The sequence below is a fragment of the Emiliania huxleyi genome (genome assembly GCF_000372725.1).
Source record: "Emiliania huxleyi CCMP1516 chromosome Unknown EMIHUscaffold_214, whole genome shotgun sequence".
Classification (NCBI taxonomy): Eukaryota; Haptophyta; order Isochrysidales; family Noelaerhabdaceae; genus Emiliania; species Emiliania huxleyi.
In genome coordinates, this window is record NW_005200469.1 from 160,762 (window position 1) to 181,079 (window position 20,318).

General features: G+C 66.5%; 4 protein-coding genes across 4 annotated transcripts; 1 reads left to right on the forward strand and 3 right to left on the reverse strand.

The window, feature by feature from the left end:
- Positions 1–6,654: 6,654 nt before the first annotated feature.
- EMIHUDRAFT_235187 (hypothetical protein) lies at positions 6,655–8,187 on the reverse strand (the record flags this gene model as incomplete). Its single annotated transcript, XM_005780475.1, has 6 exons — positions 6,655–6,745; positions 6,796–6,860; positions 7,078–7,178; positions 7,478–7,502; positions 7,591–7,686; positions 8,107–8,187. The coding sequence occupies 6 exons, from the start codon at positions 8,185–8,187 to the stop codon at positions 6,655–6,657; spliced, it is 459 nt and encodes a 152-aa protein (XP_005780532.1).
- Positions 8,188–9,042: 855 nt separating this feature from the next.
- On the reverse strand, positions 9,043–10,485 carry EMIHUDRAFT_443039 (hypothetical protein; the record flags this gene model as incomplete). Its single annotated transcript, XM_005780476.1, has 4 exons — positions 9,576–10,485; positions 9,260–9,507; positions 9,144–9,184; positions 9,043–9,079 (listed from the first exon to the last, which is right to left on the reverse strand). Coding segments are annotated over exons 1-4 (1,173 nt in total), but the record flags the coding sequence as incomplete, so codon positions are not given.
- A 625-nt stretch (positions 10,486–11,110) lies between these two features.
- Positions 11,111–11,998, forward strand: EMIHUDRAFT_235189 (hypothetical protein; the record flags this gene model as incomplete). The annotated part of the gene is made up of 1 exon (XM_005780477.1): positions 11,111–11,998. The coding sequence occupies one exon, from the start codon at positions 11,111–11,113 to the stop codon at positions 11,996–11,998; it is 888 nt and encodes a 295-aa protein (XP_005780534.1).
- Positions 11,999–18,098: 6,100 nt separating this feature from the next.
- On the reverse strand, positions 18,099–19,199 carry EMIHUDRAFT_366366 (hypothetical protein; the record flags this gene model as incomplete). Its single annotated transcript, XM_005780478.1, has 4 exons — positions 19,016–19,199; positions 18,890–18,932; positions 18,723–18,741; positions 18,099–18,650 (listed from the first exon to the last, which is right to left on the reverse strand). Coding segments are annotated over exons 1-4 (506 nt in total), but the record flags the coding sequence as incomplete, so codon positions are not given.
- Positions 19,200–20,318: the final 1,119 nt, after the last annotated feature.

A 20,318-nucleotide genomic window follows, 5' to 3' on the forward strand; every position in this document is an offset into this window, starting at 1 on the left:
CGACAAGAAGAAGAAGAAGAAGTCGCTGCCGGCCGCGCCGCCGCCCGCCGCGGCCGCGCCCGTCGATTTGCTCGGCGGCCTCTTCGATGATGCCGCCCCGCCGCCGCCCGCCGCGCCGCCCGCCGCGCCGGCGCCGCCGCCGCCAAGCGCTTCCGACGACCTCCTCTCCCTCCTCGACGGGCGCGCGGCGGGCCGCCCAACGGCGACATGTCCAAGACACGTCCGTGACATGTCCGAGACATGTCCTGTAGGCCCGTGGCGCCCCCGGCGCCGCCCGCCGCCGCGCCGCCGCCGACCGCCGCGCCGCCCCTCGGCGCGATGCAGCCTCCCCCGGGGGCGATGCAAGCCGCGGCCGCGATGCGGCCCACCGGCGGCGGAGTCTTTGGAGGCGGCCCAGCCCAGACGCGGAACAGTCGCACGTATTCTTGCGCTCCCAGCCAGCGCTCGAGAGGACACGCACTCAGCCGCATTCGGCCGTGCTCCGCTGTAATGACTGTATTCGCCTCCCCCCCGTGCTCTCACGCGGTGCTCTGAACACACCGCACGCTGCCGTCCTCCCGCCCCGAGGTTGGCGTCTTCAGCACGTGGGCCGGGCGCCCACCTTGGCTACCGCACCACCCACGGGACGGAACCCACACTGGGTTCGACCACTCTGGAGGTGTGGTACATGCAGGCGTGCCAGTCTCCGACGCGCCCGTGGCCGACGCGTCCTCGGCGCCGGCGCCTCTCACATCGGAAGCGCGGCAGCTGTGAATGGCGAGCAGCAGTCTCTTCACACCTCGCTCTGTGAGACCAGGTGCCTCTCACATCGGATGCGCGGCTGCAGCTTTCCGTCTCGAAGACGGCCGGAGCCTCCGCCGCAGAGCTGGCGACCGGCGGGCAGAGTAGCGGCGCCCGTCGGAGCAGCGCCTCTTCACACCTCCACCTGTGACCAGGCAATCGGCCTGCGGAGTAGCGGCGCTCCGCTGCGCTCGATCGCAGTCGCGCTCGACGTTCCTCTCTCGCTGCGCCTCTCGCTCTCTCCTCCGGCGCCGCCCGCCAGCGGGCAGGTGCGCGGGGCCAGACAGCAAGTCAGTCTGACACACACCCTGCATGTGGGGGACGGGCACGCACGCGCACACCCACCCTTCATGTCAGTCTGACACACACCCTAGCATGTGGGGGACGGGCCCGCACGCGCACACCCCACACTCTCTCGCTGCGATCGACTGGCTCGCGAGCCGACACGAGGCCACACACTGCCACCGGCCGTATCATTTGGGCCCGGACTGCTGGACGCACAGATCGCAGCTCACAGGGGAGATATGGGGAGATATGGGTCCGGACTGCTGGACGCACAGGTCGCAGCTCACAGGACAGCTCACTGGGTCCCGGACTCTCGGACACTCTCGGACAATCTCGGACAATCTCGGACAATCTCGGGTCATCTGGGGACCCCACGAGGCAAGCCGTCACCGGCCGCATCACCGGTCCCGGACTGCTGGCAAAGGTGAGCGGGCCTCGCTGCTCCATTGCCGAGCTGCACGCCGCCGGTGCCACGTCGGTCGGCGCGTCCGTCACGTGCGCCACCGCCGCCGCCGCCGCCGAGCAGCACTTGCTTGGCCAGGTCTGCTACCGCACCACCCACGGTACTGAACCCACACTGGATTCGGTACTCTAGAGGTATGGGACAGAGGTGCACTTGCTTGGCCAGGTCTCGTACACCGAGGCGCTGAGCGGCGCCTCGCACATCCTCTCCTTCCAGCTGCCTCTCAAGCCGAGCGACCTGCTGCGCCCACACAAGATCTCGACGCAGCAGTTCGGCGCCATGTGGCCGGCGCACGCCGCCGAGCGGAAGACGGTGGTGACGACCGCCGCCGCCGCCGCCGCGCCAAAGTGGCCTCTCCTTGCCCGCGGGCGGGCGCTGCACACGTGCGGCGCTTGGCTGTTTACCCGCGGCGCGCTTGCGAGCAGGTACTCGACCTTGGTCGGCGGCGCGATGCACCTCGCAGCGGTGCAACGCCATCGGCATGGAGTGGAGCGGAAGCACCCTCCTTCTCGTAATCACAGGCCGTGCTGGTGACGAACAGGCCCACTCGGCCGTTGGGCGACCTCTCCCCCTTCCCCCTCCCCCCCTCCTCCTCACGACCATACTCGATCGTGAGCAGGTGGACACCATCGGCATGGAGTGTATCTCGGCGGGGCAGCTCGCCGGCTCAGAACATACCGTGCTCGTTCACGCGAAGCTCGGCCTGATGCAGGGCCGCGCGCCCGAGCCCACCGGTCAAGAGTAGTCGTTAGCTCGTTCCTTAACCAGTTCGTCAATCCGTGCAGGCCGCGCTCTCGAGCTCACCGTCCGCTCAAAGGAGCTGCGCACAACCGACGCCGTGTACCGCCAGCTACAGGAGCTGCTCCAGCAGGCGCCAAGCGCGGACTAGGCTTAGACGCGGCGGTGGCTGATTCGTCAGCCGGGGAAGCCGGGTCGCTGTTCCCTATGACTGTTTCATTGCTAGTACTTATGAGAGTCTTTCATTGCTAGTGAGCCATTCACCGAGGCTGCTGCTGCTGCAGGCGCGCTGACGGCGCTCTTCGACCCCCCCCCCCGCCCCCCCCTCCCCCTCCCGGTCCGCTGGTGTGTGCCGCCGGGGCAGCACGCTAGGGCCGGGTTCTGCCGAGGCGGGTTCGTCGGGGAAGGGTTTCGCTAGAGAGGGGGAGGCGTGCGCCGCGATAGGGGGCGGTGGCTCGTCGCCCGGCGGTGGTAGGGCCAAGGCGGCCCTCCCGCCCTTCTACCGTCGATCTGCAGCGAGCGAGAGCGTGAGGTCAGTGTCAGGTAGCCGGGCAAGTGCTGAGGGGAGGTGGCGTTAGCTTGCGGCGGCCAGCGCGTTGTCACCCTCGCACCGACCCCTGACATGGTGCCCTCACGCGTCGTGCGGCGCTTTTTTGCGGCGCCAGGTGGTTTTGCTTTTATATCGCCACTGCGAGATTCGCTGTGCGGCTGCAGATACCGTAGAGGAACAATTACGGGGAGCACGTTCAGTGATGAGCGATTCTTTTTCTGTGAGAGAGGTTCTTTTCTTCAGGAGTCGCTTAGGCGGCTCCAGTGGTGTGCCTGTGTTAGCGCCAGTGCGCGCCAGTCCCGTGCCCAGTGTTGTGCGACGGCACTTGGAGCACTTGGAGCACTGCACTTGGACGGAGTTTGTCGAGCTTGTTAAATTCTTTTTCTCGCGATGTCCACCCCGCCGCGCCGCCGCTCGCGCCGCCTTGCCTCCGCCGCCACCGCCGCGCCCTCGCCAATCACGCCGCCGCCCATCCGCCTCCTGGACCTCCCCACGGAGCTCCTCGCGCGCGCCCTCTCTCGCTGCCACAGCCCCGCCGACATCACTCGCGTCGCGGCCGTCTCGCTGCTCTTCCACGCCTCGCTTGTGGTGGAGGCCATCCGCTTGTGGGCGCAAGAGCGCGGCTACGAGCTGCCGGCGCAGCCAGAGGGCGAGGGCTCCGCCGTGCGGTGGCTGTGCTTCGCTGCGCTGCTGTGCGAGTCCAACCCGCCGGCGAGGGCGGCGGCAGGCGACTTCCACAGCATCTCCATCGACGGCGAGGGGCGGCTCTCGTCGTGCGGCTGTGAGGCAGTCTTCCCAGGGCTGCTCGGGCACGGCGAGGGCGTGACGCGGCTCAACACGCCGACCCGCCTCCCGTCGACGCTGGGAGCCGTGAGCGTGGCGGCTGGAGCGCGCCATCACCGCCGACGGCAGCGTCTGGAGCTGGGGCTGGGGAGCCGCAGGCCAGTTGGGCCACGGCGACGAGGAGGAGCAGCGGCAGCCAAAGAAGATCGAGGCTTTTGCTGGTCAGCGCGTCGTCGCTGTGTCTGCAGGAGGCGCCCACAACCTTGCGGTCACCGCCGACGTCGAGGGACCGCATGTATGTCGAAAAAAGAAATTTTCGGGGCGAAGAGGGTGAGCGCGAGGCGCATCAGCGCAGCGGCCGTGCGCAACGGCGAACGAGCGGCACGGATGAATGCGAGAAACAACCAAAATAACCCGCGCGCGTTTTCGCCCTTCCTTGCCCGGTGTCCGATATTGGTGTCCGATAAGACGAGCACGCCAAGAGGACTGGGGCTTCTCGCCGAAACGAGAGGCGGCAATGACTGCTCCTCCTGTGGCGCCGACGAACCTGGAAATTCCGCGCCATATCGTGGCGTCCTGGAAGCGGGAGGCCCGCGCCTCAAAGCCGGCGCGGGATATCGAGTGCGGTTGCGACTCATGGAGGGACTATGTGAAGCAATGGGAGCCCTGCGGCCCCGAGTGCGCTGGGGAACCAACGTCTCCAGATGAAGAAGCTTTCGGAAAACTATGTTATCTCATACCGACATTCTGCACGCCATTACCTCTGATTCCGTTGCTTCCATGCGATGACTTCTTCGCCATGGATAGCTGCATATGCTGCTGGTTCCAGCCGTGGGGCCCCTACGGGCTTTGTGTCAGTTGCTGCTGCTGGGAGGACACGTACCCGGCATGGCTCGAGCGGCAGGGGCCCAATGCAGAGCGGCGCCAACGCCACTGCGACGAGTACGTCCGTGAGAAGACCGCCGAGTACCTCAGCGAGCAGGCGGCCGCGCCAGAGCGCATCACCGACCTCGAGCGCAGTCTCGCCTGCGCACGTGCCAACCTGAAGCGGGCTGTGGACAGCGGCTACGCGACTGCAAGCGGTGACGTTGCATCGGTGCGGAAGCAGCTAGAGCACCTGCGGCGTGAGCTCGACTCGGCCACGGCTACAAAGGAGCGGCAGCTTCAGTCGCTCCGCCAGCAGGAGGAGGCGGCAGCCAAGAAGGGCGACTACACCACGGCCGGACGGCTGCAGACGGAGCGGAAGCGAATCGAGTCGACAGACAGCGCCGCCCCTCTGCAGGATCTGATCGTGCCGCTTGAGAAGGGAGAGGCACTGCTTGCCAAAGTTGAGGTCCTGGCCACAGAGCTGGCGCAAGCACGGGACACGGCGACCAAAGTCAAGAGGGAGAAGGCGAGGGCGGCGCGTGCAAACGCCAAGAGCGACCTCCACCGGGAGATGTTCAAGGTGGCTGACGAGCTCGGCGGAGTGTTCTCCACATTGCGCGACACGAATGGCGACGCGCGCTTCGAGGCCAAGGACCTCGTCTTCGGCAGGCCCGAGCAAGCGGCGCTCGGCGTGGAGCACTACATGTGCGTCGACGACGGCGACTTGCGAGCGAAGATGAACGGTGGTCTTCAGGCCATCCGCACAGAGGTTGCAGCCAACGGGACCGATGTCGACAAGGAGTGCCTTGAGTACGTGCTCGAGAAGGTGGCGGGCGATAGCGACAAGGCGTTTCAGGGCGGTCTATTGCGCGACTGCGATGCGCATGGCAATGTGCTACCGACCCGCCGCGGCAAGCGGCTCGCCGATTTCGTCGCCGACCCAAAGGCGCAGGTGGCCAAGTTGACCGAGGCGCACATTGCAGCCCTGCGCTTCTACACCACCGCAGCCTTCAGCACCATCAACAACGGCCTGCGTGACCAGGCCCGCTACAAGGCCGAGCGACCACATCCGTTCCCCGTGACGGTGGCCTTCATTGCGGAAGGGCTCAAGAGGCTGCGAACGGTGGCTGGCAAGTCAACGGAGGCTAACAAGGAGGTCACTCTCTACCGCGGCATGAAGGGCATGAAGGTGCAAGACAACTTTCTGCAGCGAGGCAAGGGCGGCACCGAGCTCGCGCCGATGTCAACGACCTCGTCCCTCAAGGTTGCGATGCTGTACTCGGCGTCCGAAGACTCGCTTCTGCTGCGTGTCCTCTCCAAGAACTTTATGGTGCGAGGCCCGGACATCTCTTTCCTCTCCGCCTTCCCCGCGGAGCAGGAGTTTCTGTTCCCGCCGCTCACATACCTGGAGCCCACCGGCGACGTGCAGAAGCTGCGCGTCGACGACGCCACCTTCACCGTCATCGACGTGCGGCCGCAGCAGTAGCCAATAGACCCTCGTTCATATGCGCTGCGCGAGCCCCGGTGAATTTCCTTGGGGCGGCGTGAACCGGACCTTAGTAGGCGTGTGTGACATTTGAAGTGAATGTTAATAATTAATGGGTACGCCCCGCACTCAAATCGGAGGGTACCCGGTATAAAGTTCTGCAGGCTGTGGCTGAGAATTCTTTTTCGCCGTCCTTGCAGGAGTCGTTTGGCGGCTCCCGTGGTGAACCTGAGTTAGTGCCAGTGCGCGCCAGTGGCCCAGTCCCGAGGGAGTTTGGTTGTAAAAATCTCGGGCGACTGCCCAAGAAGGTCGAGGTGTGGCCCTAGGCGGGTCTCGACCGGCTCTTACTATACGATTCTCCACGTGGTGTGGTGCGACGGTGTCTCGGTGTGTGGTGAGAGGCAGGGCGGTACCGGTAGCGACGATGCGCGGACGAGAAGAAAGTGAGTAAGTGTGTGGTGGAATGTGAAGGCGAGAGCGTCGCGCAGCGTGCACTCAGTAAAGTAGAGCCGTACACGTGATCGTGAAAATGCTTAGTTTTGCCACAGACCAAGTCCAAGAAATCTCCGCTAGAAGTAGAACAGGCGAGCTGGGGCCTGGCCCCCTGCAACACCCTCTCCAGCCATTCCAACGCGGCGCGTCGCTCCGCTCTCCACCTCGTTGCCCGTCGCGGCTCAGCACCTCCGGCAGCGCGCCAGCCGCTCACTCCGCCAGGAGGAAGCTCGCCGCCGCGTCGATACGCTCCGCCGCAACCCTCGCCTGCACATCGGCCGTCAGAGTCCTCTCCACTGCCCTCGCGCGATCTCGTGCGATCTCGTGCGATCCCGTGCGATCCCGTGCGACCTCGCCTGCGCGTCGGCCGTCGCCCAGTCGCCGGCGGAGACGGCGTCGTACACTCCAGGCAGCGTCTTTGGCGCGTAGCCGGTGTACAAGCCTGGCGCCTGGCAGCGCGGGAGGCGCAGAAGGAGGTGTGGAGATGAGAAGGAGGGGGGGGGGGGGGGCACAAGGGTGAGGCGGCCCGAGGAGGCGGGGCGGGGGAGGAAACTGGGGTCAAGCGCGTCGGGAGGTGTCGGGAGGTGACGCGAGGAAGTGTGACGGGGCCGGGGGGGGCTATAGCCGCATCACCTGCAGCACGTGCCTGAAGTACTTGCGCGTTGGCAGCCCGGAGGCAGAGAGGAAGCGGCGCTCCGCGTATGCCAGCTTCTCGTTGAGCGCCGCGGCCGCGCCTACAGGGAGATCGTGGGAGATCGCGGGAGATCGTGGGAGATTGTGGGAGATTGACGAACCAGCGGCCGCGCCTACACGGTCGGGCGGTCTCGAGTACTCGCGGGCGAGATCGGCTTCTCTCGTTAAGCGCCGCGGCCGCGCCGGGCGGCGCCGCGCCCTTCGCGACACGGCGCTGCTCGTCGCCAACCTAAAGCCTCGGGCGAATCTCGGGCGAATCTCGGGTGAGTCTCGGGGTGAGTCTCGGGCGAGCCCTCGCGGTGTGATCTCGGATGCGCGGCGCTGCTCGTCGCCGAGACACCCGCAAACGCAGATCGCGGCTGATTCTCGGACGAGCCGGAGGGGGAGTGATCTCCGAACGATCTCGGGTGGCACCCCCTGGCGCCGCGGGGGCTGGCGGCTCTCGGCGCGCACCTTGCCCGCCGCCGCGGCGAAGCGCGCGTGCGCCGCCTCGAGCGGCCCAAAGTTGACGCGCGAGGCGTTGGAGGAGGAGACGTTGCGGGCGTGCGCCTGGGTCGGAAGGGGGGCGAGGGACAAGCTCAGCCGCCACTGAGCAATCACAAGTCCGGCCGAGCCTCGTGCGATCTCGTCGCAGCTCGGGGCCCCGGGGGCCGCCCGCCCTCGCCTGTGCGGCGCGGAAATCTCGTGCGGTCTCGTGCGATCTCGTGCGATCTCGTGCGATCTCGTGCGATCTCGTGCGATCTCGCCCTCGCCTGGGCGGCGGAGATGTAGCCGCCGATCGCCTCGGCTTGCAGCGTGAGGTTGAGCGGGAGCGGCGCGTCGGCGTCCGCGTCGCCGGCGAGCCGCAACGCGACGAGGCCCCAGAGGCGCGCCTACGCGGGGCATGTTCTCGAGGACATGTCGTGGACGCGTCCCTGAACGCGCGCGGGGTGGGGGGGGGGGGAGGCCGCAGGGGCGCGCCATCGCGACGTGGCGCACGAAGCCGGGGTCGCCCTCGGAGTCCATCCACTCGAAGGAATCGAAGGTGGAGTGGTAGACGCCTACGACCATGCGTGATGATTCGTCTCCGCTCCCATCCTCTCGAAGGAGAGTCAACGGTGGAGTGGTGGACGCCGTACGGAGCTCCCGACTCTGGAGAGAAAGCCATGTCGAGGCACGGGATGCCTAGTGCAGCAGCCGAGCAGTGGTTGGACGCCAGTGCTCATGAAGGCCACGTCGAGGCACGGCCATGCGCCCAGGTGGTCGATCGCGGCCGTGTAGTCCGAGCAAAGGTGTGTGTGATGAGATATTCGAGAGGTGCTACGGCTCGCATCCCGGGCCGGCCCGCCCGCACTGGATTCGGTACTCTGGAGGTATGGGACTACGGCATGCCGAGGTGGTCGATCGCGGCCGTGTAGTCCGAGCCGGAACCCAGAGTCATTAGCCGACCGTCCGACCAGTGCGCCTATTCACAGCTGCTATTCACAGCTGCTATTCACAGCGTCATTAGCCGACCCTCCGACCAGTGCGCCTATTCACAGCTGCTATTCACAGCTGCTATTCACAGCGTCATTAGCCGCCCCTCCGACCAGTGCGCCTCCGCCAAGCTGCGCCCCGAGCTGTCCGGCTCAGGGACGGCGCCGAGCGCCTCTGCGAGCACGCGCCCGAGCGACGGGGTGCCGCTCGCGTGGAACCGCGTCCCGCTCACGCCGGTGTCCACGTTGAGGTAGGCGGCGGCGCGCCTGGGACGTGTCGCGGACGCGTCGCGGACGTGCGCCGTCGCGCGCGGAAGGCCGCCGCTTTCGCGTGCGGCGGCGCGCCGCAGCAGGGGCGAGTCCGCGTGCTTCTCCCACCACGCGGTGGAGCCGAGCAGGCCGTACTCCTCGCCGCTCCACGAGCAGAGGACGATCGAGCGGCGCGGCCGCCAGCCGCGCTTGAGCAGCGCGCCGAGCCCTTTGGCGACCTGCGAGCAAGTCCCGAGAAGGTTCCGAGAAGGTTATCGCTTCGGCGCCGAGCCCGCTGGCGACCTCGAGCATCTGCGACGTGCCCGAGTTTGGGTCCGCTGCGCCTACCAGGCTCCGAGAAGGTTCCGAGGAGGTTCCGAGAAGGTTCCGAGAAGGCTCCGAATGTGGGTCCGCCGCGCCGTACACCCAAGCGTCGCGGTGGTTGCCGAGGAGGATGGGCTGGTCCTCGGCCTCGGGCAGCGTGCCGCGCAGCGTCGCAATCACGTTCCAGACCGGCCCCTTCTCGAAGCGGTTCCGCACCGCCAGACGCGCACGCACGCCGCCGGCCGACGGGCCGAGACGGTAGGTGAGGTTGAGCGCGCCGCGGAAGGGTGCCGGCGCCTCGGGGCCGCCCAGCGAGCGGAGGAGCGGCGCGGCGTCGGCGTACCTGCTCACAGCTGCAGGCGTGAAGAGGCGCCGTCCACAGCCATAGTGCCGGCGCGGCGTCGGCCGTACGAGAGGGGGAGGACGGGGATGGTCGGGATGAGCTCGGACTGGGTGTAGCCGCAGAGCTCTTCCGACGCACCGGCGGGCAAGTACGCACGGGAGGGGTCGCCCGGGCAGAGGGAGATGAACTGGATCGAGCCGCGCTGCACCGACGACGGCGGGCGCCAAGGGCCCTCGGGGTAGACGGAGCCCTGCCCGAAGCCGTCCTCGGCCGGATCCGAGTAGATGAGGGCCGCGACGGCGCCGCGAGCCTCCGCGTTGCGCGCCTTGAGGCCGCGGAAGCACTTGCCGTACCGCATCAGGACGATGGCGCCCTCGACGCTCACGCCGCTCGCCTGCAGCGCGTCAAAGTCCTCCGGAAAGCCGTAGTTCGCGTACACGACCGGCGCCGTCACCTCGCCGGAAGGAGAGTACGCGTTGAAGGTGTGGTTGCGCCACCAAGTGTCCGACGTCGGATCGTCCGGGAGGATGTCCTCGGAGAGTGGCGCCCGCAGCAGCACCTTGCCCTCCTCGTCCACGAGGTCGAGCGAGCGGTTGAGCGGGTAACTTAGGAGCACTCGGTGCGGGTCAATCTCGGCTGGGATGCCGGCGGCACGGATGCTGTCGCGGACAAACTCGGCCATCGCGTGGTCGCCCGGCGTGCCGGCGACGTGCGGCCTCGATGTGATGTGCTTGAGGCTCGCGCGTGCCGACTCGGCGGAAGGGACCGCGAGGAAGGCCTTCTCCGCCGGCGAGGCTGGCGACTGGCGGCTCATGCATGCCACGGACGGTTGGCCGATGGTGAAGGTTGGCGTCTCGCGGATGTCGGTGACGCAGGTCTGGCCGAGCAGGAGGATGCTGGCGGAGGAGAGGATCATCTCAGTCTCTGGTTCTCGAGGTTCTCGAGGTGGATATCCTTTGGCAGTCTCTGGTGATCGAGGGTCGGCGGAGTATAGTGTGGGCCGCTCGCTTTCTTTTTTATCGAACTGTTTTTCTTTTGAGAAAAGAGCAAACAGGATTCGGCACTTCAGCTTTGTGTAGTATCATTGTATCCCAGATCATACCCCAGGGCTATACCCTGATACCCTCTTGAGAGGACCCGCATTGGGCCCCTAGAGGATAGGCTGATACCCTGGTGGGTTACCCTTCACACCGACACGACCCACCTCTTGATTGATTGATTGATGGGAAGGCGAAACACAGTCCGACCAACGACTGGGACACCAACGCGGTATGTTTGTTTGTCGGTATGGGTGGACGCTAGACGGGCGATGACGGTCACACAGGAGCGACACACAGAACCACAAGACAAGACACTCAGCCAAACTGACTGCCACACATCCTGAGCGAACTTCCCTAGTCACCCGCGGCCGGACTCCATCCGGCACGCCACCTCTTCACACCTTTGATTGATGATCACACCTCTTCACGCACTGCCGCGCGCCAAGACAGACAACGCTCTGACTGTGTCGCGCAGGAGGGAGGCGACTTTAAGCAAGGGTGTCGCTCGTGACGCTGGTGAGCGCACGGTGGACGGCCGCGATTGTGTGCACGATACTATCACGATGTCGCTGTCGTGCACCGGGCCGATCCCCCGCGTCGACGCGCCGCCGAGCTGGCCAAGCCAGAGCCAACGGCCGTGGCGCATCCCCAGCGTGACCACGGGCGAGCCCGTCCACCTGTACCTGAGCCTCCTCAAGACGGTGCTGACCAACGGCGTGCACGAGGACCTCGCGGAGCCCGTCGCGAACGAACGCGGGCAGCGCGACAACGTGGGCTGCGATCCGGAGGACTCGCGCTGCACGCTCGCGTGGGACGGATGGGCGCGCCTGACCGCACTGCAGCCGATCGCGGAAGGTCTCCTCGACCGGCGCGTCCCTGGCGATTGGGCCGAAGTCGGCGTCTTCCGCGGCGGCATCTCACTCTTCCTCCAAGGCATCCTGACGGCGCGCGGCGAGGCGCGGTCGCGAAAGCTGTGGCTCGTCGACTCCTTCCAAGGCATGGGCAGCGCGGCGCACGTGGCGTGCAAGGAGAAGGGCCGCGGCGGCCGCGGCAACCCGTGCAGGGCCGACGAGTACTGGGTGCGCAGGTTCCCGCTGTTCAGGCGCAACTCGGCGGAGGCCGTGCAGCAGCGCTTCCTGCGCCACGGCCTCCTCGGACCCGGCGTGCGCCTCCTGCCCGGCTTCGTCAACGACACCCTCGCCCCGCCGTGCAACCCCATCCGCGCGCTCTCGCTGCTGCGCATCGACGTCGACGTGTTCGCGGCGACGCTCGACGCCCTCGCGCACCTCTACCCGAGGCTCACGCCTGGCGGCGTCGTGCTCTTTGACGACTGGAAGCTGCCCCTCGCGCGGCGCGCCGCCGAGGAGTACCGCAGGTCGAATGGGATCACGGCGGAGATCCGATTCCTGCCCGGGACGGTGGACGCGCAAGCGTATTGGGTGAAGCCATAATGAACGCTCGAGTTACTGACCAGTGTCATCCCCGGTTCCGCCCCGCGCGCGCGGTCCAAGCTCGAAGTCGAAGCTGTGGCGTGCACTGGCGTGGTACCGTACTGTCGTCGTACGCATGTACATATGTCGATCGGGTTGCTCGGATCCTTCGGAGCGATCGGTGCTTCCTTATGCGCGGTGCTCCACAGTTGTTGTATAACTTGTGGCTAGTTCCATTTCACTCTGACACGCTAATCTTGAAAACGTCCAACGGAGCTCCGTGTTGCTCCCAGCGCCCTCCCCCGCGCTTCCTGCGGCCATGGCCGATGATACTAGTATGAGAGGTCATCTGGCTACCGCGAGCGCGACTCAACTCGCCGACGTCGTCCGATGATTGTGCCTCAAAGTCAGCCTCCGGAGGCTATCGTGGGGTCGAGCCGGCAGTAGCCGTGACATGTGGTTCCACCACCCCTCGTATGCTTTGCCTCTGACCGCCACCGTTCCCAGGCTGCCAAATGGGATGGAAAGGAAGGCTCGGCGAGCGTATAGAAGCGTGCTCGACCTCGTCGTGGCAACCTGCACGGCAGCGCTGGTAGGCGCGATGAGCGTCGTGCCACCTGACCCGAGACGGGTCGCAGGCGTCGTACCGAGCGCGTCGAGACCGTGTCCTGATGTGATCTGCACGGGTGAGTCACGTCGGCGTCAAAGGAGCGACGTGCGACCTGTCAGAGCTTGATCTCCGATCTCAGCGGCGTCGAGTCGCCTTCGGCGCGCGACAAAGGTACATCCCCAGGACGCGCAGAGGCAGCTGCGACCCAGCGGAGTGGACGGTAACGCACCGCGCCACCTGCTGTGCGTTACCGTCCACTTCGGCGGGGTCGCAGCTGCCTCTGGAAGGCACCGAGATGTACCTTTTTCGCGCAATGGTCCAAATCAAGGTTTTGTAACGCGAGCTGTGCCACAGTGAAAAGGAACTAGCCCTCTGATTGTCTGTACCCTCTTTTTTCGGACGTGTGCGTGAACCCCTCCACCGTTCCTCGTCCGCGTTCACCCCCTTGGCGGTAATATTGTGTAATGGGGAACCCCCGTGTGCCTACCCCAAAATTTTTGAAACACCCATAGGGCCCCCGTACCCTCTTCGTCTCCCCGCCCACATTCAAGAATCCTGGGAGGGAGCCCCGTCATTCATCTCAAAATGCCCCCAAAGCACGGGCCCCCCGAATCGCCGCCTCCCCAAACGCTGCGGCCCACGCGGCCGCCGGGCGGCGCGACGGCGGCTACCGGCCGGCATAGCCCTTCCAGCGCCGGCCGGGGGCTGCGGCGGCGCGCGGCGCGCGGCGGGCAAGCTGCCTGCTGGCGGGCGGCGCTTCTAGTCGTGATTTTAGTGCCGCGTAGGTCGCCCTTCGGCCACTTCTCGGGCGTGCGGCCGCAGCGCGGCGAGAAGGCGGCACGCTCGGCCCGCTGGCGGAGGTGAAGCCCCCCAGAGCGGGAGCTGGCGGGCCGGGGGCGTCGGGCGGGTGCGCGGCGGCACCCGTGCCACCGGGACGGGCCGTGGTGGCCCGTATGGCGGCCGTGAAGGGCCGTTTGGTGCGCCCCGGCGGCCTCCTGCACGGCGGCCGCCGGGGCCGGTTTGGACTGTGTTTGGGGGGGTGGAGTGGTCCGGTGGCCGGTGTGATGGTCGTTTATCACCCTCCTATCACCCACTTACCGCCCCCGGCCGTGGGGGCCTCTCCAGACGCCGCCATTTATGATTTCAAAGGGTCCTGCCGACGCTCATCACAGTGCGGCGGAGGGGCCGGAGCCGGCGCCGCGGAGGACGAGGATGGCCGTGACGGACCGGGACGAGCTCTGGGAGGTTCAGTGTCAGTGAGTATATTGTAGAGACCACCCATGTGCACAATATCTTGACTGAGAGCTAATTCTGGGGAGGCGATGCCGGGGCCGTACAGCAGCTTGATGGTGCTGCGCCGGCGTGCGTCCCGCCGGCCGCCGGGGCCGGTTTGGACTGTGTTTGGGGGGGTGGAGGGGTCCGGTGGCCGGTGTGATGGTCGTTTATGGCCCTCCTATCACCCACTTACCACCCCCGGCCGTGTGGGCCTCACCGGACGCCGCCATTCATGATTTCAAAGGGTCCTGCCGTCGCTCAGTCCGAATCACAGTGGGGCGGAGCCTACCCTGGTCGGCTTGTCTACGCACTACGACAGTACGCCACGGTACACTTTTCGGACGGGACACAACACTCGACACTCGACCGTCGACGCCCACAGCGAGGGCGGGTTCAGGGCGGAGGTCACGCCACACGCGACGCGGGCGGTCCGCCCCGGTCGGGTCGGCTCTCACCTGGGGCGTGGGATGCCGAGAGCACCGTGGATCATGCGCGACGCCACGATTGCCGCCGCCGCCGCCGTTTGCGTAGCCGCCGCCGCCGCCGTAGCCGCCGCCGCCGCCGCCGTAGCCGCCGCCGCCGCCGCCACGATAGCCTCCGCCGCCGCCGTAGCCTCCGCCTCCTCCCCTCTGGAACTTGCCGCCGCCGCCGTAGCCGCCGCCGCCGCCGCCGTAGCCGCCGCCGCCGCCACCACGATAGCCTCCGCCGCCGCCGTAGCCTCCGCCTCCTCCCCTCTGGAACTTGGCGAGCATTCGGACGACGAGCAGGTGGCGCTCGATCCCTATGACTTGGAGATTTCGCGAGGACGAGGGCGGCAGGGGCCAGCGCGTCCGGGCGGCGGGACCAGCGCGTGTAGAGGGGGGGTAGGGGGGGGGGGGGGGGGTCGGCGTGCGTCGACGTCGGCCAGAGCGCACAGAGATGCTGAGTCGTACAGCTCCGACCGCAGCTCCAACTTCAACGTGGCCCGCTCACGACACTCACAATTGAGGGGCGGTGTGCGTGCCGAAAGGACGAATAAGGAGATGCCCGCATCGCGATCGGGCGGCCGGCTGGCTGGCTCGCCATGCGGTTGATGCGCGCCGATTTTTACGAGTCTAAGTGGCGTATTCCAAAAAAAATACAATCGCGTGAGTAATGCAGTCCCGGCTCCCCAGCTCCGGTCCGCGCTCACAGCCGCGCTCACAGCCGCGCTCACAGCCGCGCTCACAGCCGCGCACCCGGGGGGCTCTCTGCACCTCCTGATCACGAAGACCCGGAAAGCCAGCCTGCAATGCGCAAGACGGTGTTGCTGACAGTTTTCTTGCCAAGTCCCTTGTTGTGCGGCGCATTCTGCCACATGTAGTTTGACGCCGTGTTGCGACCGCCCTTTCCTTTCGGGTAAATGTGCCCCGCGTTCTTCTTCTTCTTCGCCTTTTTGATCGCGGACGATGAGTAGCCAGCCGCTTCGTACATCTTTTTAGCGAATTTGTGGACGGCCTTGTTGTTCTTGAGCTTCCCTGCCTTCTTGTTAGCGATCGCACCGTTGATCATCTTGCTCACTGGGCCGTATGTCCCGACCGGCGCCATGGTTCAACTGATGAACAGCGGGGTAGGGGGATGGGCTGTGGGCTCGGGAGGGGTGCAGAAGTGACCGTCTCTGGGCGGCGCGCGGTGCTACTCTGTCTGGGCGGGAGGCGCCTCCTTCGCCCGACCGGGACACGGCCGAAAGTTTTTTCTTTTTATCCCTCGCCTAAAATGGTGTTTGCTATTTCTCCTTTCGACCTTGTCCGGTTTTTATCATCTATGTTGGACAGTAGATTCGGACCCAGTGCTACGGCTGGTGACAGCGTGCCTCGTGTCGGCTCCCGACCGAGCCAATCGTGTGCAGCGTGTGTGTGCGTGTGGGCCCGTCCTCCATGCTAGGAGGTGTGTAAGACTGACTAACGGTTAGAAAGTAGAATCATGAATGAGAGAGAGAGAAGTTACAGAGAGGGAGAGAGAGAGGGAGAGAGGGAGAGAGAGACAGAGACGAGAGAGTAGAGAGAGAGATCTTCAATGGAGACACGCATAAACAAAATAGAGATACTACACCACGGGGCTAGCTCCTCCAAGAGGTCTAATCCTGCCCACACGCTGCACGGTCCTGGCGGTGCAGGGATGGGTGCGGTGCACGCCCGCCATGAAGCCCGCCGTCGTGAGCATCCGCTCTGGCCTCCCGCTGGCCAGCCCATTGGGGATGGTCAGGCAGCGCACGTAGGTCGCCGAGTAGTTGAGGTGCAGCTGGTCGAGCACGCGGTCAATGACGGCGGGCGAGCCGAAGAAGCAGTTGTCGTCCGCCAGGTAGTACTGCAGCCCGCCTGCGGTTCGGAGATCTCGGCTAGATCTCGGCCAGATCTCGGCTAGTTCTCGGCCAGATCTCGTCCAAGCCTCGGCTGGATCTCGGACAGGCCTCGGCTTCGTCTATGCTGTCGTCCGGCCATATCTCGGCTAGACCTCGGCCATATCTCGGCCATATCTCGGCTAGATCTCGCCCTTCGGGTCGCAAGACAGCAACCGGCCGTCCATCTCGAGCGGCTCCGCCAGCCGCCCGTCCTCGATCCCAAGGCCGGCGCCTCGCCTCCTCTGCTCGACGTCGGCGGCGAGGGCTACGCACTCCCAAAACAGCGCGAGCCGCTCCTGCGCCACCCGCGCCTCCGGCCGGCTGTGGAAAGTGGGATAGTCCTTGCCGTCGGGCCGCAGCCGCACGACGGCCGCGAAGGCGTCGCCAGAGTCGCGGCGAAGCTCGTTGGCCTTCCACAGCGCGCGCACATTCTGCCGCCACCCAAAGTGGCGCTCGGGCCCCCAGTTGAGCGGCAGGTTGGCCTCGAAGCGGGAATGGTTGGGTGTGACACGGTCAGCGTCGCTGCAGCAGGCGCGCTGCTCCTCCACCACCAGCGCCGCCGGCCGAAGCGTCCGCATCACGCGCTCAACGCAGGCCGCGCTGGAGACGTTGGCGGGCCCACGCGGCGTGGGACTCCAGTGCGGCGTCGGCGGCGTCAGGTGAGACCACGTGTGCACAAAGACGCGGCAGCGGGCAAACCTCTGCTCGCAGAAGCGCAGGTGCTGCTCAACCGGCCCGACCTGGCAGCCGTGCTGGAGGTGGCCGCTCACCTGTATGGCGACGCTGGCCTCGAGCCGAGCGAGCGAGCGCGGCGGGTTGTCGCGCATCGTGCAATTCGACCACCCACCTCGACCCGCTCCCTGCGCGGCTCCCCTGAGGCTTCCCGTGCCGCGGGCCTCGTGGGGTCTCCCCCTGATGGCGCGCCTCCTCCGCTGCCGATTTGGCCACTCGTCCGTTCGTGTAGTGGACTGTTCGCGTGCGAGTGTCGGTGATGTGCAGGGTCCTGGGAAGCAAAACCAGCGCAGGCGTCTTTGCACGACACGCTGCAAACAAGTTGCCTCTGTCGTCGGGCGGTTGGGGGTGGTGTGGGGGCGGGCGGTGGGGGGGGGGGGGTATTGTGTCGTTAGCACTCCCCGTCGACTCGGCAAGCGCGACCTGCGACTCTGGAGCGTGACTTCGTCCCCTTGTGTGCAGCACATGCGTGTGCCGCGTGTAGCTCCATGCTTCAGCCGCGGGACCAGGTACGATGCATTATACAATGATACTGCTCTCTGCCACCGTTTAACACTCAGACTGCTTCACAGAAGTCACACTTATTCCCCACCGATGTGAGGCGTGGTCTCAGCTGGAGGGAGCGTCCCCACGTTCTGGTAGAAAAATTACAACTGTTGCGGCAGTCTGCAGGTCAGTTGCAGTCTACAGTTGTAAAAAATACAACAACTTGTTGCGCACAGTCTGCAGGTCAGCTTGCGCCGCTTGCTGGTGGAGAGAAGCAGCGGGTCGCGAATGGCGTGTCCGTGTGTGAAACATAGGAGGTATTCTCGTCTCAATTACAAGGTCTGTGAATTTAGCAGAAGGCGCTCTCAAAAACTTAATGTTGTCGTTTGATATTGATTGACGGGCGAGGCGGGCGGCGCGGGCGGCGCGCGATCTTTTGCTTTTGCTTGGGTGAGGCGTGGCCGGCGCGCCGCGCGGAGATGGCGGCGCACGCTGGAGATGCCTTGGTGACCCACACCGCGGTGGCAGCGAGCCAGAGCAAGCGGCCTGCCGCATGACGGGTTGACCTCGTCCTCGAAAAAGAATCGTACAGTACAGATTGATTGACCGCGGTTTGTATTGTTCAGACGACATATCAGAGATATCAAACGACTTTTTTATTTTTGACACAACACAACCGTAAAGACAAGCATAAGACGAGAAAGCCACATGACGACCACTACATTGATTAGCTGTGCCTTCGTGGACTAATGGACGCCCGCTATAGTGCGCGACCGTAGTCGACTCCCCGTGTCTCGCGAGGCGCCGCGGCCGAGGCAGCGCGACGACGAGGCGGCGGAGCGTCCGCGTGCCGCCTTGCGGCGGCGGCATCAGCCCGCCTCAGCTCGACGGCGGAGGCGACGGCGGATCCCTCCCTCCAAGCATCCCTTCTCACACCCCTTGCGGGTGGGCGAGCAGCGCGACGTCGAGCTCCCACACCTTCGCCGTGGTGCCGGCGGCCGCGGCGAGGGCGCGCAGCGCGACGCAGATGAGCGCCTGGTTGAGGAGGAGGGACAGGGGCAGCAGCACGCGCTGCGGCGTCGAGAATGTGGCGTGCGCGTCCGGGAGGGCGAGGGCGAGGAGCAGCACCGCCACCGCCACCAGCCCCGTCGCGTTCCAGCCGAGGGCGGTGCGCACGCTGCCCGAGAGCGACTCGGCGCCGGCGAGCACGCCTAAAAGAGGAACAGGCGAGTAAGAAGGAGAGCACGCTGCCCGAGAGCGACTCGGCGCTGGCGCGAGCACGCCCTGCGAGCCGTCGGACAAGTGCATGAGCCGCCTGAGGTCATCAGAGCTCGTTCGTTCTCTCGCGGTGCTTCTTCTTTTAGAGCCGTCGACAAGTGCTTGAGCCGCCTGAGGTCATCAGAGCTCGTTCGTTCTCTCGCGGTGCTTCTTCTTTTAGAGCCGTCGACAAGTGCTTGAGCCGCCTGAGGTCGGAGCTTGACGGCGGTCCGCGCCTGTGGACGCGTCGCGGGCGCGTCGGGTGGGGAGTGTCGTGGGGAGCGCACACCCTCGGCGGCCGAGAGTGTCGGGCGCGCGCCGGCGGAAGGGCAGCCGGTTGCCGCCGACGCGGCACTGCACGGCGGCCGCGGCGACGAGGGCGGCGGCCCACAGGCTCGCCACCGGGGCGGCGATGATGGCGACGGGGGGGAGGGAGAAGACGGCGACGCACGCGTTGGCCGACGAGGCGCAGACCGTGGCGAGCGACATCAGGACGAGCAGCAAGTGCCACACCTGGGGGAGGGGGGGGGGGGGGGGGTTGGAGCTTGGGCTCGGGTTCGGGTTCGGGTTAGGGTAGCGGCAACTGCCACACCCGCGGGACGAGACGCGCAATCTCAAATAATCTCGCGGAGGCTCGGGTAATCCGGGAGTAGTCTCGGGGGAGGGAGTGCCACACCTGCACGGACGGGACGCGTGACACGGACGGGAAGCGATCAGGCGTGCGGGCTTGCCCGCTGCCGCGACCACAAGCAGGAAGAGAGTCGCCGACGCGAGCAGCGGCAGCGGGGAGAGCGCGGTGGGGCCGAGCAGCGCTCGCCGCGCCAGCTCGAGCGGCGGCGGACAGCCCGTCCCGCAGCCCGGCAGCTGCAGGCCCGGATCGATGGCGTCCGGCGAGAGCAGCCTCGCCTATTCACAGCCCGAGGTGTGAAGAGACGCTCTTCACAGGCATGGCGCCCGGCGAGAGCAGCCTCGCCTATTCACAGCCCGAGGTGTGAAGAGACGCTCTTCACAGGCATGGCGCCCGGCGAGAGCAGCCTCGCCCCTTCCGGCAGAGGCCAGGAGCCGGCCGGTCCGACGCCGCTCAGCAAGGCGAGCTGCGCCTGATCTCGGGCTGATCTCGGCTGATCTCGGCGGATCTCGGCGGATGGACGGCTCAGCAAGGCGCAGCTGCGCCTCTGGCCGCGGGGTGGGTAGCAACACGAGGCCGAGCTGAGGCGCCGTCGCTGGACCGCACACCCCTCTCCCGCCGCCGCCCCCGCCGCTCCCTCCGCTCCCGCCGCCCCCTCCGCTCCCGCCACCGCCGCCTCCGCCCCCTCCGCTCCCTCCGCTCCCTCCGCTCCCTCCGCCCCCTCCGCCCCCTCCGCTCCTCGCCAGCGACGGCCACAACGCGTCCCACACCGCGTTCCCGCTTCCGCCTACTCACAGCCCGAGGTGTGAAGAGACGCTGTTCACGCCGCGTCCCACACCGCGTTCCCGCTTCCGCCGGCGGCGGCGTCGCCGCCGCCAGCCTCGCCCTCCGGGTAGCTCGTGCCGCCGGCCCCGGCCACCGCCCCAGACACGGCCCCCGCGACGAGCGGCTGCGGCGGCGGCGGCGGCGCGCGGAGCAGCTGCCGGTGACCTAA